General features: G+C 54.4%; 1 protein-coding gene across 9 annotated transcripts in view; it reads right to left on the bottom strand.

Moving 5' to 3' along the window:
* Nucleotides 1-16,808, bottom strand: part of AGAP1 (ArfGAP with GTPase domain, ankyrin repeat and PH domain 1) — a 520,758-nt gene that overhangs the window by 324,552 nt on the left and 179,398 nt on the right. For all 9 annotated transcript variants that reach the window (XM_031452456.2, XM_064485288.1, XM_064485289.1 and 6 more), the window contains exons 2-3: nucleotides 16,681-16,739; nucleotides 10,394-10,481 (exon numbers count right to left, since the gene is read on the bottom strand). In XM_031452456.2, coding sequence (XP_031308316.2) covers nucleotides 10,394-10,481; nucleotides 16,681-16,739 — 147 coding nt within the window. The remainder of the gene's footprint in view (nucleotides 1-10,393; nucleotides 10,482-16,680; nucleotides 16,740-16,808) is intronic.

Here is a 16,808-nt window from a genome sequence, read left to right as displayed (position 1 = left end):
TGCAGAACCCTCATACACACAAGGGCCACTCTCCGTCCCCAGGCCGCAGTGGAAGATGCACACACTGCCAGCCGGGTCCACCTGCAGATCACGCAGCCACGCCGTGTGTACGTGACACAACCTAACACCCTCCCCTCTACTGCAGGCACAGAGGTGAGGACACACTGGGGCCCGCTTTCTGTCACCAAGGCCCCTCTCCACACACACTCCTCACACTTGGTGCAATCCAGTGGCCCTCCAAGAGCAATGCTGTTTCCTTCTTTTGTTTGTGGCGTTGCTATTTTGTAAAATAAGAACAGTAAGAAATGGAGCTCAGAAAGGGGCAACAGGCTGGCCACCAGGCGGCCCCTCAGGCCACGTGGCAGAACAGGAGCCGCTCCCGGACGCAAGGCAGGCGTGGCCATCCACCCACGCAGCGTTCTTCCTGATCCTGGATCCTGCCTCAGAATCCTTCCCAACACAGCACATCCAGGAAGCCACCTCGGACGGATGGAAGACTACGTCATGAGTTGAATCTGGTTCCCACTGCTGACCTGGGTCAACCATCAAAGAATTTATTCAAACTGTTTCAAGCACATGGAACTGTCACCTTCTGTAGGTAACCGGCAGCTGTGCGGAGCGGGCACTCAGGCAGCGCACACGCAGTCTGCCCCAATCCCCGCCACCCCGATCGTATGCCCGGTTCCCCAATACCCCTTCCTCAGGCCAGGGACCCCGACTCCTGCAGGAAGCCAGGCCCTGGAGGGAGAGCCCGGGGCACGCTCAGAAGAGCCTCCAGACGTGATTCTTTTTGGCACGTGGCCTGTTCTGCTGCTGGTGTTGTAACTTTCACTCCCTTTTCTCCACGTCCTGGGCCCGAGAGTTGCCAGGACCCCGAATGGAAATTTGCACCCACAATTCTCATGAGTGTCCAGCAGGATCACCTTACATGATGTGACATTTTCTTCCCGCAGTGATCCTGTCTCCCACCAGCCGCGACTGGGACAAGGGCTCCACACTCTCGCAGCCATCCCAGGCCCCTCCTGGTACCTAAGCCTCCCCGCCTGACCCACAGCCGTGCACTGAGGGTGCTGCCCACCCCCACCACGTCTCCCAGGCCTCCTCTCTCCACTGCACAAGCCCCCCTTCTCCTCTGCCTGCCCCCCACGAGGCCAGTACTTCTTCCTCTCTGCACATCCTTCCACAGGATCCCTTGGCCCTGATGAGCACCCAGACCCAGCTAAGGACTGGCTGTGAGCATCTGATCTCTCCCCATCCCGGGGGCAGGTGCAAAGTAAAAACAACAGTAAGGAGGGGAATGCAAAAAAAGTCTCAGCTCACAAAGCCACTTAAGATTCAAACAACACATGACAGTCCAAAGACTAACTTTTCTGCCCCTGAAGCTCAAGAAGGAAAAAATGGCTGCAGAAGCCCCAGGTCCACAGGATAAGTGGGACTATAAAAATCAGAGAGAGTTTCTGGAAGAGGCAGTGAGGTGAGTTCAAACAGTCCAGGGCACTTCTGTCTCGCGGGCACCCTGTTCTCAGGGTGCAAACTGAATAACAGGTCTGTTAATTAGGGACGGGGTCTGCATTACAAAGCCCCCCACGCATTAAAACTTAGAAAAAGTATGTGACTCAAGCAATGCCAATCAGAGCTGTCTCTAAGTCTTGCTGGCGCTCTTGAGAAAAACAGCCAATTCTCCCTCCCCACGTGCTGTAGGTCACGTGGTCGTGAGGACACCTGGAACTGCTTGCCACCAGCCAGGGAGACCCAAGGAACGGGAGAGGCAGGTTCCTCATCAGCGCAGGTGGATCAGTAGGTGAGGGTCTTTCTCAAGCTGTGGATCCACCTGCTGAGCTGCTCCAGTTACGGGAGTTGATAAATCCTCCCTTTTCTACTGAAGCTCAGTTAAGTTGGCCCAAGAGCGTCTACACCAAGGCAGTGAACATGGACCCTGTGGCTCCCAGACCAGAGCAGGCAGCTGGACGAGTGGGGACTGGCCGGCTGCCACGCGGTCCCCTGGCACCAGAGCTGGCTGCCAGCAAGACAGCAGAGTCAGGGCCCAGTGACACAGGCAGATGCAGCCACGGACCAAAGGGGAAACGCCAGATGGCGGTCCAGCCCTGCCGGCTCCAGGGGCCACTTTCTCATTTGCAATAAACTCATGCCCTTAAAAAAAAAAAATCTTTGGAGTTAAAATTTCTCTAGAAAGAGTGACTTACAAATTCAGAGGTGAAACTTTCTAGATTCCAGTCTCCTTTTTCTAAGAAAGGATTTGGTAACATCTTTTGAAGTCACGAGGCGTCTCAGGAAAGCTTCCGCTGTGTGCGCGGCCTGCAGCGTGCTGTCCGGAGGCTGCACTGGGAACCCAGGGCCTCCTCCCGGCAGAAGCCGGCACCCTCGGCGTCCCCGCGGACCAGGAGTGCGTCACCACCCTGAGCTAGTTCTCCCCTCCACGAGCCTCTTCTCCTCTGGAATGCGCACCCGGGCCGCAGGCGCGGCGCCCGGCCCTCAGCAGGCCCTCGGTTTCTTGTTGAATCAATTATAACAATACAGATGACGTGTTCTGAGGTCCAAACCACCAATTCAGAAACACACTTCGTCCTGCCAGTTTTGTCAGTGCCAGAGACGTAACCTCCTTACCCTCATCTTACAGCTTTCCTTTTCTTGCTCAAAGTAGGACATGCTGCTTTCTCATTATTTCTCTGAAGTTCCTCGTAAGAAGTTTTATGTCCTTCAGTATTTTGGACAATGATCACCTGATCTTCAACACGGCTTACACGTGCGGGGGACCGAGATCGCAGACTGTCACACAGACGAAGACAGTCACCAGGATCAGCGACACTTCTGTGGTTAGGGACTGGGCTAGGAGGTGAAATAATTACAGAAGGTGGCTGAGCCGACTGCTGCTTTATCTATTAACCCAATTTTAAAACTTCAGATAATCCTCACTAAAAACATCATCATGTCCTTATAATTACTTGGTTGCAAGTAACACGGTAAAATTATGCTGAAAAATTTAAACAGCTAGATTTCAATACTGCTCAAGTTTTATTAGTGTTTACAGATATCTCCCCTCATTGGAAAATTAAACGGCACCCACGAACGTGTTCAGAAATAAGCCTAACATCTGTTGAGCAGTGGTAGCTGACAGAAGTTTTAAGTTTATTTGATTTGCAGAGGGTTTTTGGAGCTGACAGTTTAAATGCATTTCATGTGTCCCAGAAAATAAGTCTGGTGTTTACCACGTGGCTGGTTTCTAAGAAACCAAGTAAACATTCGTTTTAAAAAAAATTAATTCAGATCCACATGCTCCCAAGAACGCTTTCACGGGCCTGACGACAGACATGTCTGCTGGGAGAGGGCTCCAGGCAGAGACCCCGGGGAAGCGGCAGGACTAGCAGAGGAACGTCCAGCTCGCAGGGACAGTCGGCCACCAGGCCCCTGCAGCTGGAGGAAGTGACCACTGGGACACGGCCAGCGTGTGACAGTGGCAGCCAGGAACGGGCAGGGCACAGTGGGAAGTCCAGGGCCGGTCAGCCTCGGTGGGCACAGACTGTTAACACGGGGAAGGAAAAGGCAAAGATGCAGCTGACTCGGGCCTCACAGCGGTCACCTGCGCTGAGCCCACGTCCACCCAGAGAAGCTCCGGACACTGCACCGCGGTCCACGCAGTCCGCCCACCCCCATCCCCGCCCCGCATGTGGGAAAGACTTCACAGAACTCAGCCCCAACCCGGATCACCGAGGGGCGGGGGTCGGGGTGGTCAGCCCACTTTCAGTTGTGTTCTTTTCTCTAGTTTCCAAACGACACAATTAGGGCCCAGGCATGTCTCCACTGCCATGACCTGGGATTTACTTAAAGCCGTCGGCATAACCGCACGGACGAGGAGAGACAGTCCCTTGGGCATCTCCCAGCCGGGCCGGGGCTTAACCAAGGAAGAGCACTGATCAGAGGAGAAGGCCATCTCGCTCTGAAGGACCTGAGGTCCTGAAGCCACACCTGTGCTTAGCGCTGAGGAGGCGGGGCCGACAGCCTGGGGCAGAAGCTGTGGGAGAAAAGGGGCGGGGCCTGTACTTAAAAGGTGACCTTCACTGAGGCCTTGCTCTGCGCCAGGCACTAGAGCGGCGTCTTCCACGTTTACGCTCTTATTTGGTCCCTACAACACCTGGGAAGCAGAGAAGAGGACACTGAAGGACACCCAAGGTCCCAGGTACAGGGAGTGGCTGAGACAGGCTGGGGACCCCAGGTTTCAAAGGCCACAGGCAAGTTCAGGCCTGACACAGAGGCTCAGAGCTTCTAGAAGGCAGTACAGCCCTGTCCCTGGGGACACTCAAGTCCAGGCAGGATGGGGTCCAGGCAAGGGTGTGGGGAGGCGGCTCCTCCAGCCCTGAGATCCTCCAGCCCAGGACTCCCTGGAGATTCCTGACAAGGTGCTCCAGCTCCCAGACCACCACCCGCTTCCCTCCTGCCGTGGTGGCCCCACTCCTCCCGTCCCTGAAACCACCCAGCCCTTCCACACCACGTTTCAGCCTGGAATCATTAAAGACGCTACGCATTTATAGGTTCTTCTCCCAGAATGTGAACCGGTTTCATCTTTCCCATGAAATAACCCAGGTCTTTATCAAACTCCGTGTATCTGACATAAACCAAATACACGAGAGAGCCAGGCTCTAGGCTCTTTCTGGGAAGCTGTGAAGCGGAACACAGCCGGGTGCTTCCCTGCTGCAGCCTGGCGCAAGACAAACACACCAGGGATTTCCTGTCATGTCCGGAAGGCCTAACTCCCTACCTTATTGAATTATGTACCTTACCATTTCAACCATTTTGTTTTACACACTGAAGTTTTCTCAATGTAGTAGTTATAATTACTCAGTATCTAACATTTTCTCCAAAGGCTAATTAGCAGCACTCAGGCATCTTCTGTCGCCCTTTTCGGCTTCAGACTCCTTTCTTTACATAGAAGGAGTTCCCATGGAGCTTCCCACTTTGGAAGGACACTGGCTCCCCACCCGGCTCCAGTAAGTTCCTAGAGGAAGGTCCACCTGTAATTCTCTGCCCAAACTCATGGGGCTGAGTCTGTTTTTATTTTTAGTCTTTTTTTCCTGGAGGGGCAGGTAATTAGGTTTACTTATTTATTTACTTTTGGAGGAGGTACTGGGGATTGAACCCAGGACCTCGTGCACGCTAAGCATGTGCTTTACCATTTGAGCTATACCTTCCCCCCATCTGAGTCTGTTTTAATTTGTGAAACGAATGGTGCAGGGCTGAAATTCCTAGATACCCGTTCATGTTTTCCGGTCTTGGGTGGGTTGCAGCCGTGGTGGCACATGTGTGGTCCCCACTGGGAAGGACAGGAGAGCGAAGACGGAGCTCTGGGTCCCTGCCCAGATGAAGGCAGCTTCCCTGGAGGTGACAGGCGGTGCCGTCGCAGCCTTCACACTGGCACGTGCCCCGTCCCCCAGCTCCCAGCCAGGATCCTGCTGGCTGCCGGCCTAGATTCGGGGCTGTCACAGACTTGGGGCTTTTTACCCTGAAATGTGAGCTGGTGAGGAGTCCAGAGAAGCTGAAGACATACTCACTGGGGGAATGAACCTCTGATGGATTCCGCTTACGGGGACCCAGGAAGGACAGCTGCTCCCAAGTCACACCTGGGCAAGGCCTGCAGCTGCCTGGGCCCCTCCTGCTTCACACCCGGATGAGGGTTTACTCCAGACTCAAAGCAAAGGAAGCTCTCAGACAGCATGACGTCACCCTGGCATGTTTTACCCCATCTGGTGGCCTGAAATTCCTTGAACAATTAGCCAGGAGCACTTCACTTTATAACCACAGGAAGGAAGGTCCTGGAAGTTCTTCAGTCTGTTTCCACCAGCCTTAAAACCTACTACTCAATCCGCTGGACAGTTCAGCCTGCCTTAGAGCCGGTGGGCCGGCCCCTGCCCCTCCACTGCCACTGTGAACGCAGCTGCTGGCTCCAGCCTTTCCGGGCCCAGGTCCTCCTGCACGGCGCACGGCGGGAGGCAAGCAGCAGCACAGAGACACGTTGTAGGACAAAGTCTCAGAGCAACGTCTTAGCTCTGCAGCTCCGAACTCCCTGGGGGCACAACCATCTCCCCACCTGCAAGGGGAAAGTGTCTCAGGGGCTCATGTTTTCCATCAAATTCCCACTTAATCCTGGGTGGCCTGGTATTCTTTCCTTTTTCTTTCTCTTTTTCAGGGAGAGAGTGAAAACCAGTGGCAGACGTGCGGGGTCTGTGGTGGAAGGCGGGGTGCCCAAACCCCCGTTCACTCTTCTGATTAGCAGCCGTTAGTGGGGCACTAATGGCAAAGGAGTCATTCGTATCTGATTCTATCAAAGGTGAATGGCAGCTGCAAAACTCCCATCAGCGCTGTGAAGGTCACGTGTAAACTAACCTTCACTCAGGTCTGCAACCCCAGCAGTGAGCGTCGCCGGAAAGGCCTCGGGCAGCTTCGCTCTTCTGGTCACAAGGACGTAACAGGGCAACCTCACTCCCGAGTGCAGCCGCCGTCAAACACCGCGTGTGTGTGATACGCGTGCTTCTGTGGGCTGAATTCTCTCCCGTAAACCGTGTGCAAGGCCTTGCCCCCAACACCTGCGATGTGGCCTTGTTTACAAACAGGGTCTTTGCAGATGTGATCAAAATGAGGTCGTCCTCCAGTAGGGTGGCCCTAAACCCAGAGACTTGTGTCTTCATGAGATGAAGGAAATGTGGACACGGACAGACACAGGGAGGAGAGGCAGAGACCGGAGCAACGCGTCTGCAAGCCCAGGAAGGCCAAGGGCCGTCGGTGTCAGCAGCACGGATGCTCCCTCAGCCCCTCAGGCGGAGCCAGCCTGTCCACACCTTGATCTCGGACTTCCGGCCTCCAGGGCTGTGAGAACATATTCCTGTTGTTTTAAGCCACCCAGTTGCTGGTAATCTGTCATGGCAGTCCTAGAACTCAAGCACACAGACATCTCTCTCTCTCACACACACACATGATTAAAAGGGTATTTGCCTGCACAAAATTTTTACTTTGGATTACTTTCATGGACTTACAGGCTCCCCACTGGTTACCCACTTTTGCCTTGTGAATCCACTAATGAAAAACACGGAGTATTTAAATCCTTCCTTCATTTAAATTGTATCTTTCCCATGATCTAAATCATGGGAGTCCACTCTCTTTGCTACAAGAATTAAAACATCAACCAAAATGTACCGCACAATTAAAGCACACCAGATGTCATCCTCTGAGACCCGATGACAAAGTGCCCGCTGGGGGAGGCTGGGGACCACCCCATCCCAGGGGCAGGTTTTCTATGAAGAAAGAACCCTCTTCGGAAAGCAAAAGGCCCTTTACCCTCCCGGCCATCTAAAGATACCTGCCACAGGTCAGAGTAAAGCTACAGGCTGTTTCCCCGTTAATGAAATCAAAAGAAGAGCCATGTGCAGACAGGAGAGGAGCAGGACGACCCCAGGCAGCTGGTGCACAGGCAGGGCCCAACCACGCCAGCAGCACACGCCTCCCATTGGAGCTGTTGCCCAGGGTGGGGAAGGTAGCCGATCACTCCAGTGGTGGGAAGAGAGAAGGAGGAAAAATCAGAAAGTAATAGTAATAGCAAGGAAACAGAAAGGTCTCACAGCTCACCCAGAGTCCAAGCCCCTCCGCCCGGTGCCCACAATGTCCACCATCAGCTGTGCCCTGACCCGACCCTTGGCTACGGAAGTCGCTGCCTGGCAGCTGTACTCGGCCTTCGCTGCCTCCGGCACCGCCCGGAGAGGACTTCCTTTGCTCTCATGTTCTCCATAAACCTGGGTGATGTCACGGCACGTTGCAACTCCAAACATTCTCTGTGCAGACTTCTCAGTGAAGCAAGCCTGGGTAACTGAGGGAGTCACCGCGCCCGACAAGAGCTGAAATCCCTCTGCAGCTGCGGCGCCCCGACCGCGAGAAAGAACTTCAGCCTGTCAAGACGTCGGGGAGGCACAGCTTTTCCCGCTCCGTTCCTTTCCTTTCAGAAGCAACCAACTGGGTTCCCTCCTGCTGCCACGTGGATGGAACATGGGAGCCAGTTCCCTGGTCCCGCAAAGAGAGGCAAAGACGTAGCCACCTGCCAGGTTCCAGGGTGGCAAGTCCCTTGGAAAATGGACTCACGGAGGTGAAGGGTTTCCAGGAACCAGGGGGCACCTGTTCACAATCTTCCAGGACCCGGAAGCCCTGATGCATGTGCAAAGGGGCGTATCTCTCTAAGCTCCCAGCAATGCCAAGGGCAATCCCTTGACCTGGAATCAAATGGTGAGCGCACAGGTGGCCAGGTGGCAGGACGAGAGGAAAGATCGATCGTGGACAATCTTCCCCCTGAGCCAGGAGGCCCTGGGCACCGGCTCCTCTGAGGGATGAGGTTTTCCCACTTTGCAGAGGAAGAAAGGGATGGGAGCGTACTCAAGAATGCATATACTCTTTCAGATAATGTCTTAACATCATATGATACCGTGAAATTCCAGTAGTAAAATGTGTCACTTGAAAAGTCAAAGAAGCAGGGCTATAAGAGACCACATTCAGGTCCCCCCACTGGGAACAATTTTTACTTCTGAAGTGCAAACATTCAAGACAAAGGCCTTCATGTTCATCAGACTGCAAGGGCCCGCTGCAGACTCACAGTCAGGCTCGAATGCGGTGGCACAAACTGGACACCCAAAGGGAAAACAGCAGAAGCCACAATAAGGACAAAACGTGCCGCAGGGGCGGGGGCAGCGGCCAGGAGCCAGGGGGCTGGGGACTCGCACCGGCCACCCCAAACGCTGATCCGAGCCCGGAGAGGCCAGCACGTCACCAAACCAGGGCCCAGACAACGTAACCTCCAGGGGCCCCCAACTGAAATCCGGAGTGTTCCGAGGGCAACACAGGCAGGTTTACTGGGAGAGGTGATCACGTCACCTGCAGTCACGTTCATCCGTCCACAAGCGGCTGCCGTCACTGACACAAAAGCCACTAACCCCGAGGAATAAGCAGAAACCCCAAGAAAAAGGCTCTAAGACAAACGGGTATAATCCAAGGGATGATGGCTAAAATCCACACTCGGACACAAACGAATAAACACACCAGCGCAACCTAAGCAGAGACCCCAGGAATGAAGTCGGAAAGACGTGTAAATTCCTCGCCTGCCTCACCTAAGGGACACAGTTTTTTGGCATCTGTGTATATTTTCCATTGTCCAGCTACGTTTTTTTCCCCATTGATTCCCACAATTTGAACCTTCAGTTTAACTTCTCGTCTTCCAAGAGCATCATTTCAATGTGGGTAAGGGAAAAGGAAGCCGTTCCCTCATGTGACCACCACGAGACCTTGATGACATGATTGCAAAGTTCTGCAAAGTCACGCCAGAGCCCCAAGCAAAGATGGCCCGGGGTTCCATCTTCCACACTCCCCTGAACGGTCACACAGTGTCCAGGACAAGAGGTAAGTACCAGAACAGGTGTTACAGGAGACACGGGAGCTACTCAGGACTACTGCTAACGACATCTAAGGGACAAAACAGGGTGAAATGTTTAACTTAAAAAAAAAAAGGAGAAAGCGGAACAAAATAGGATGGTACACAGAACAAAGAGGGCAGGGGACACTACGGTACAGAGCTGGGCCTCTCCTCTCTCTCCAAACAAGACAAGCAGCTGCCAAGAAGAAAAGGTATAGTTACCTGCATCCATGTCTGCAAAGAATGGAACAGCCAGTAAGAAAAAGAAGGAACCAGAAATTCAGTGTCTCAGAGTTGGATTTTCAAAGGTTACACGGAGAGAAAATAAAATTTAGAAAACTGCGTGTGCGAGATACCTTGACTAGGGAACAAGGGGGCTAAAGGGTCTCCTAGCGTTACTACTGCAATTTCATTTACAGCAAAACATAAAACATGGTTATGTTCACAGAAGAAGTAAAGGCCTGGTGGCAAAAGAAATATCTCATTCACGTGCAAAATGATTATCAAATGTTTGTAATACGATCATAAGGGGGGGAACGTTCTCAAACATACGGTGGTGGTGATCACCTGAAGGGCCTTGTATCTCTAAGTAACATACAAATTATACATCAGCTCAACATCCAGATCAGAGAAACGTCCAAGCAATACAGGAACAACACTGGATTAACGTTTGAAAGGACAGAATTACTAGGTAAGAAATACGTTCCACAGCATTCGTGGCTTTACTTTATTGCTGCAAATGCCGAGGTGAAGATAATATAGCTGGTCAGCTAACAATACTGCAGAGGAAACAACGGACCTGCAGATTTTTGAGGCTTGGTATTTTATTACTTGCTTGATATGTGATACATCAAAGTAATGACTTAGAATATGCTAACGAAAAATTTAGAGAAACTAAACTCTCTGAAGCTTGAGGCTGTCTGCCAAACAGCATACCTTCGGGAGACTCCTCCTGGACGTACGTGCCGGTCAGATACCGGTGCACCAGGGCCGACTTGCCGCTGGCCAAGTTACCCACAATTCCCTGGAACAAAGACAGGGACAGTCATTAAGCATCAGTGTAGCACGCTATGCGGCAAGCTGCAAACAGACAAGTTCAAATGTAGTGTAATCCTAAACCTGATCTCAACCAAGCACTGCTGGGTGGCCAAAAATTGGCTCATTAAATCCTCCTGCTGGGAAGAAAGGGGTTCCAACACCCTCGGTGAACATCTCTCATTCTCACCGGCCCCTACAGCCCAGAGAATCAACACAGTTCGAACACACACTGGTGGTGGCCTTTTTCCAGATGCCAGGAGTGCTGGTTCCATCGGGAAGGTATGCACTGAGCCAGCCCATCCACATTTTCAGGTACCCTCAGAACACTCCACCAGGCGCCAGGTGAAGCAGCACACAGTGGCAGGATGGAGGACCTCGGGGTAAGGAGGACATTCTGGTGCCTTCCATCATGACTCTGGAGTAGGATTTTGGAGCCGGGTGAGACTAGCAGACAAAGAGCCACGCAGGGAAAAGACTGTCCAGGAAGGACACGAGGGGCGAAAACTGGACCAAGGCAGAGGGAGGGGAGAGCAAGCCTCTACCTCTGGACATGGGGTCTACACCACAGGACCAAGGACAGAGTGGGGGCCACGGTAGGGGCGGCAGAGGGGTTCATACTGGGTTAAAAAGGAGTCAGAGTGACGTGAGGGCCACTGTCCTAGCATGTAGGAAGGCCCGGTCACCACGGGGCAAGGTTGGCACTACCCTGGCTTTTTTCAAAAAATCCCCTATACCACAGCCAAGATACCTGGCCTGGAGGCAGCCAGCCCCCCCGGAAGCCTTCCCTCCACTGGAGGTCTCACCCCACCACCTCGACCTCCCAGGCCATGCTGGTCACCATGACTGTCCCGCATCTGAGTCTTACCCTCCCCCACCAGGACTTTCCTATCTGCACGGCGGCATGATCAAATCAATCCTCTCTTTAAGGAAAGCAAGACAGGAGACCTGCCCTGGAGATGGGTCCCCTCCTAATGGAGAGGCTGCCATTCCTTTCAAGGCCAGGCCTCAGGCTCTGCCCACCCCCAGGCTCCACCCACCCCTGCCCCTGCCCTGAAGGTCTGACCCCATCCTCCAGGACACTGCCCGAGGTCACCAAGGACTTCAATTTCTAAAACCATGAGCCTTTCTCCAACTCCTGACCCAGGCCCATCACCAGAAGCTGTAGAACTGAGATTCTCTTTCTTCAAATTCCCACCCTGGGCTTCCTCTTAGAATTCCCTCTCTGACCACATGGGCTCCATCCCGAGCTCTCCCAGATCCTGGATTCTAGGTCCCCCAAGTGCGCCTGGACACATTGGACATCACAAATAGGCTTCAAGTTCCCACCCTCATTCTCCAGCCCCCACCCCGCAGCTCCAGGTAAACCCACATCGTCCATGCCAGTACTCAAACTTCGGCATGTCCGCGTCCTGCCCAGTCTGCTCATCTTCCTCTGGGACCACATGCCCACCAGCCTCTCACACCAGACACCTGGAAGCCGTCCCGACTCCCATCCCGCCCAGATGTCCCAGGACCCCCGCACCTGGGAGCGTCTTCAGGGTCCCGTGGGCCCGGCTGGGCTGCCCATCACCTGGATCTCGGGAAAGCCTGCCTGGGAGCCCCACCCCCACCCCCAGGATGCCGGAGATTCTTTAACATGGGCACTGCCAAAGTGTTACTCCCTCATTTCACAATTCTTGGGAAGACTCCCATGGCCGGCAAGTCCAAATATTTCACAACAAAGGGTCTCCATCCAAACCCTCGTACACAGTCTGCCGTGGGCACCCAGACCCGGCAGGAACCACACTAACACCTCTTTCTTCCTGCCACCTGGGCACAACTCCCTCCTTCCCCTGAAGAGAGTGCTTGATGCTTTTCCTGCTTCTCCACACACTCAAGACACCTGACACTGTGACCCCCTGCACGCAGGTCCCTGGATACCAGCAAGGCCACCACTCTGAATCCCGACCCTCGGCCCAGGTTCCAGCCCCAACAAAGTGCCTGTAAGTACGGGATGGATGATGGATGGATGGCCGGACAGACGAACAGATGGATGGATGGGTGGGAGGGAGGGCTGGAGGGAAGGTTTGCTGGCTGGTTGGATAAATGGATGGTGATGCCAATAACTTACAAGAACAAACACAAGGGAGAACAGATTTGGCATGAGATTGTAGAAAATAAGTTAAAACCTGACCTAAAACCCCAAGCCCATCCTGTCCCCCTCACCACGCAGGGTGCTTTGTCCTCTGTATTCAGGGACCAAACCCATCCCACAGACCTTGCTGTCTCCAGACACCCAGACCATCCCACGTCAATCACTGCCTGAAATAGGACTCTTAACTCACTGCTCAGCAATCAGTTTGGATGTCACCTCCTCTGAGAAGCCCTCCTAACGCCACAGCCTCCAGCAGTGCCTCTCCCCAGAGCCCTCCTCACTGCCCTGTCGTGACACTCACCTCTGCGTTTTCCCAGCATCGGTCTGTGGGGCTGATGCCCTCCAGTGCTGACAAGGCACTGGGTCTCACCTCTCCCTGGCCCTCCACACCCCGGGCTGCCCCCACCCCAAGGTGGACTCTCGGCAGCACTGACTGAACGAAGGAGAGACTCTAAGGCCAGTGGGTAGAAATGAGATGCTTTCTCACTCGGCTCAAGGCCACAGACGATGTGGACAGACCCTCAATAAAGCTGTTTGTCTTCTTGATTTGACGTCTGTCTTCCTTTTACCTCGGGCCTCTATAATCTGAGAATTTCTACCTATTAATTATTCTCTTGCTTAAGGGCACCTGCTGTTTGTCAGCTTCATGCTGAGAAAATCCAAAACAGTGTGCCACAGAATTAAATTTTTAATTAAGGTTGGGGTTTTTTCTTTCCTGAGGAGGAAAACGCTCAAAATCCAACACCGCTCCCGTCTGTTCTTCCTGTGTGGGGCCGGTGTTCCTCCTTCCTCACGTGTCAGCGATCTGCACAGAAGGAGCTTTCCCCTCACAAGGATCAACTCACCCCGTCCCGGGGCGGGGGGGAGTTTATTTGGAGTGAATGGCTGGCTCATAGACCTCCTTACGTTTGCACACCACGGGCATTAGTTTAATTTGAAACACTGGCAGAAACTAACAGCCAGCTGTGAGGAGGAAATAAAACAAGGGATGAAAACGCTCTCGACGCTGTAAAGCTCCACCAGGACCCACGAACCGTGGCTGCGTGGAAACCAGAGAGCGGAACCACCCCAGTCTGGGTCTCCGGGCTTGAGGAGACACGAGGTAACACGGGTGACGTCCTGAAAACCGCAGGAGCAGCCGTGCATGCTGGGGCAACACGTCGCCACCGCTGGCCTGGCGTCCTCTGGGCAGGGCTGGGAGCCGCCACGCCACAAGAGGGGAAGGAGCTGGGGGGGCCCTTTTAAGCTGATTTCTCGACTGTCCCACACCTTCCCGCTTATCTTGCTCAGCTTGCTGAAAAGGGCATCGAGGCCTTCAGTAAAAACCCCAGCTGGGAATTCCGTGAAAACACACAGACAGGATGTGACAAGGGGCTGATGGACGCCACCTCCACAGGCACGAGGGGAAGGGACGCGGCGTGCGCCGCCGGGCTCGCGTCCGCAGGGCCCTGAGCGCGGGCCACCAATCGCCCGGCCACCACGCGACCTCGGACAGTGCGCGGCACGGCCCCGCTCTCGCACAGCAAGCCGACACTGACGGTTTCTCTCCGACAGATTCCACAAGATTCATCGCCCAGCGTGACATAAAGAGCCCATCTGAGGCTTGTTACTGTGTCATTTAATCGCTCCGTTTCTGAAAACACTGTCAGGGGCTCGGAAGACGCTGACCTAGGGGACCACCCGTCCGTCCCGGGCGCTGGACTCGGGCAGGGAACAATCGCGGCCCTGTGGACACACGGACTCTGAGGCTGCCCTGGACAAAGGCGCACTTGCTGGAGATGCTGGGAACCCCGCAGCACAGAAGGGATCTGCTGACGAGGTCGAGGAGGCGGAGCTGCCCACTCCCTGCCCGGCAGGGGGCGCTCGGCCCAGAGCAGAGCTGGCCGGCCTGTTGGAGTCTCGGCCAGCGCTCGGGTCAGGGGGCAGGACGCTGCACAGCGACTTCTCCTGAGACGAAGTCCATCCAACCTGGGAATTCGCGCCAGCTAGGATGTAGGATCATAAATCCATGCTGCCTGTTAAGGAAACCACCCCTACGCCTCCAAGGCGTGTTTCTTATTTCAAAGGTGCTTTTGAAATACCAGCAGGAAACGGGTTGGCAGAAGCATCCTCAATGATGGGCTGGTGTGGCCTCAGCACCTGACTCCCCAAATTGGGTTTAGACCAGAGGGTCTGATACTCAATGATCACAGATTCTAACATGGTCGAAAGGGTGACCCCTGGCCTCATGTGGCTACTTTAATCTAAATTAAGCTTAAACTAAAATTTAAAATTCAGCTCATCATTTGTACTCGCTACAGGGGGTCCGTGGCTGTCACCATGGACAGTGAAGACAGAGAACGTCTCCGTGTTGCAGAAAGTTCCGCCGGTGGTGCTGACGTGGAAGCACAAGCTCCAGGCTCAAACCCCGGCTGCGCCTCTCACTGCCTGGGGCTTCTTCACGTCCGAGACTCAGGCCCCCGCCCGTGTGACGGGGATGACAACAGTCCCAGCTCCTGGGCAGCCCTGGGGATTAAGCCCGCCGACTCCACGCACAGCACGCCCCACACAGAGGACGTGTCATCATCCCTGAAACACTGTGCCCCTGGTTTCATGCCGCTCGCTGGGCCTGAGCGTTGGCTGCCTCGCGAAGGAGCATCTGAAACTAGAAGGTCTTCCTGGGAAACTGAGCAGCACCCTGCCGGCTCTGCAGGGACCGCTGCCAGTGCTTCCTGGCCGGGTCCCGGGGACGGTGGTGACAGAGCACAGAGGACAGAGGGGCGCTGTCCTGAGGCCAGCCTTGCGGAACCCACGTTCCTGAGATGGCACCAGGACTGTGGGACCCTTTGTCTCCCGAGAGGAAAGAAACTGCTGGCAGGAGCTGCCGAGAAAGGTCAGAGCCGGTGGGAGGCACAGGGGAAGGCAGCCCGGAGGTGGCCCGGCAGAGGGGATGCCGCTGGCAGGAGGCAGGGGGCACGCCTCCCAATGTCCAAGGACCTGCCCACAAGTTGTCCCTTGTTGCTTAAGCTGAAAGCCGTGTTTTTCTTGGCGACAAAGGTCACAGACACTCTCTTCAAAATCCAGAACTTCTTTGTTGCTCAATCTCTTCATCTCAGTTTGAGAAGCCAGAAAGGGCCTGTCCCTCCCTGGACCAACCATGAAGCACTGCTGGGGTTGGGGCCCCGGCGTCCAGGGGCCTCTGGGGTTCCCCAGGCAGACGGGCTGGATCCACAAACCGGTGGACCTCGGCAGGAAGGGCACGTGCAGGGGATGGAAACACTGAGGGTGAGGGGCTGGGGAGGGCGGAGCCACCAGCGGCCGGCTGGCCGCCAGACAGGAAGGGCTTGCCTGCTTCCATCTCAGAGTCCATCCCTTGAGAAGTTTAAAATACAGACGACCACCTCCCTCCGATGCCACTTATTTCATAACAAAGAACGTGATTATTTAATAGTTCCATTTATCCTTCCCTCTATACTGGGGGCGGGGAGGGCTCAGGGGTGTCACAACCGGCCCAGGTCGTTTTTCATTTAAGCCATATTTGGGCTTTGAACAGTCTCACTGAAGAGCATTTAAAGCTCATAACAGAAACAAAGCTTCTGTTCACTGGGTGCTGCTCCTCTGTGACAGTCAGCAGTCACATGTTTTAAAAATGACGAATTACAAAGCTTGACGGCTAACTGCAGAAATTTTCCACGGAAGTCCTGCAAAGGACCAGTAAAGCCATGGTTATGTGTGTGTGTGTGTGTGTGTGTGTGTGTGTGTGAGAGAGAGACTCTGTCTCAGATACGAGAAAGGATGACTGACGGACGGACAGACTCAGCCCTGCACACAAGGCCACTCTGGCTGGCGCTGGTTGTGGCCATCAGACACACTCAAGGCTCCGGCCCCAAACACAGCCCACCTGGCCCCCTCTTAAGGACCCACCAGAGCAAGCCCCCACTCCGGGCCCCAGGGGATGAGTGGGCCCCTGGGGATGCAGGCTTCGTGTGCTTACAGGTCACACCTCTCCTCTTCCAGCCCCCACCTCCTGCAGGTGAGGAATGACAACCACCAAGGCTGAAGGACCACTCACCACTTTGAGCTCCGGGACAGATCGACTTAACGTCCATTCCTGGCTATTCACAAAGGCATCTGTAAAACAAGAGGGTAAAACAAGGTGAGATGCTGTGACTTACCTAAGTGCCGGGTCACCACACCCCA

The sequence above is a fragment of the Camelus dromedarius genome, chromosome 4 (assembly GCF_036321535.1).
Source record: "Camelus dromedarius isolate mCamDro1 chromosome 4, mCamDro1.pat, whole genome shotgun sequence".
Taxonomy (NCBI): domain Eukaryota; kingdom Metazoa; phylum Chordata; class Mammalia; order Artiodactyla; family Camelidae; genus Camelus; species Camelus dromedarius.
This window is presented reverse-complemented; position numbering and strand designations above follow the sequence as displayed.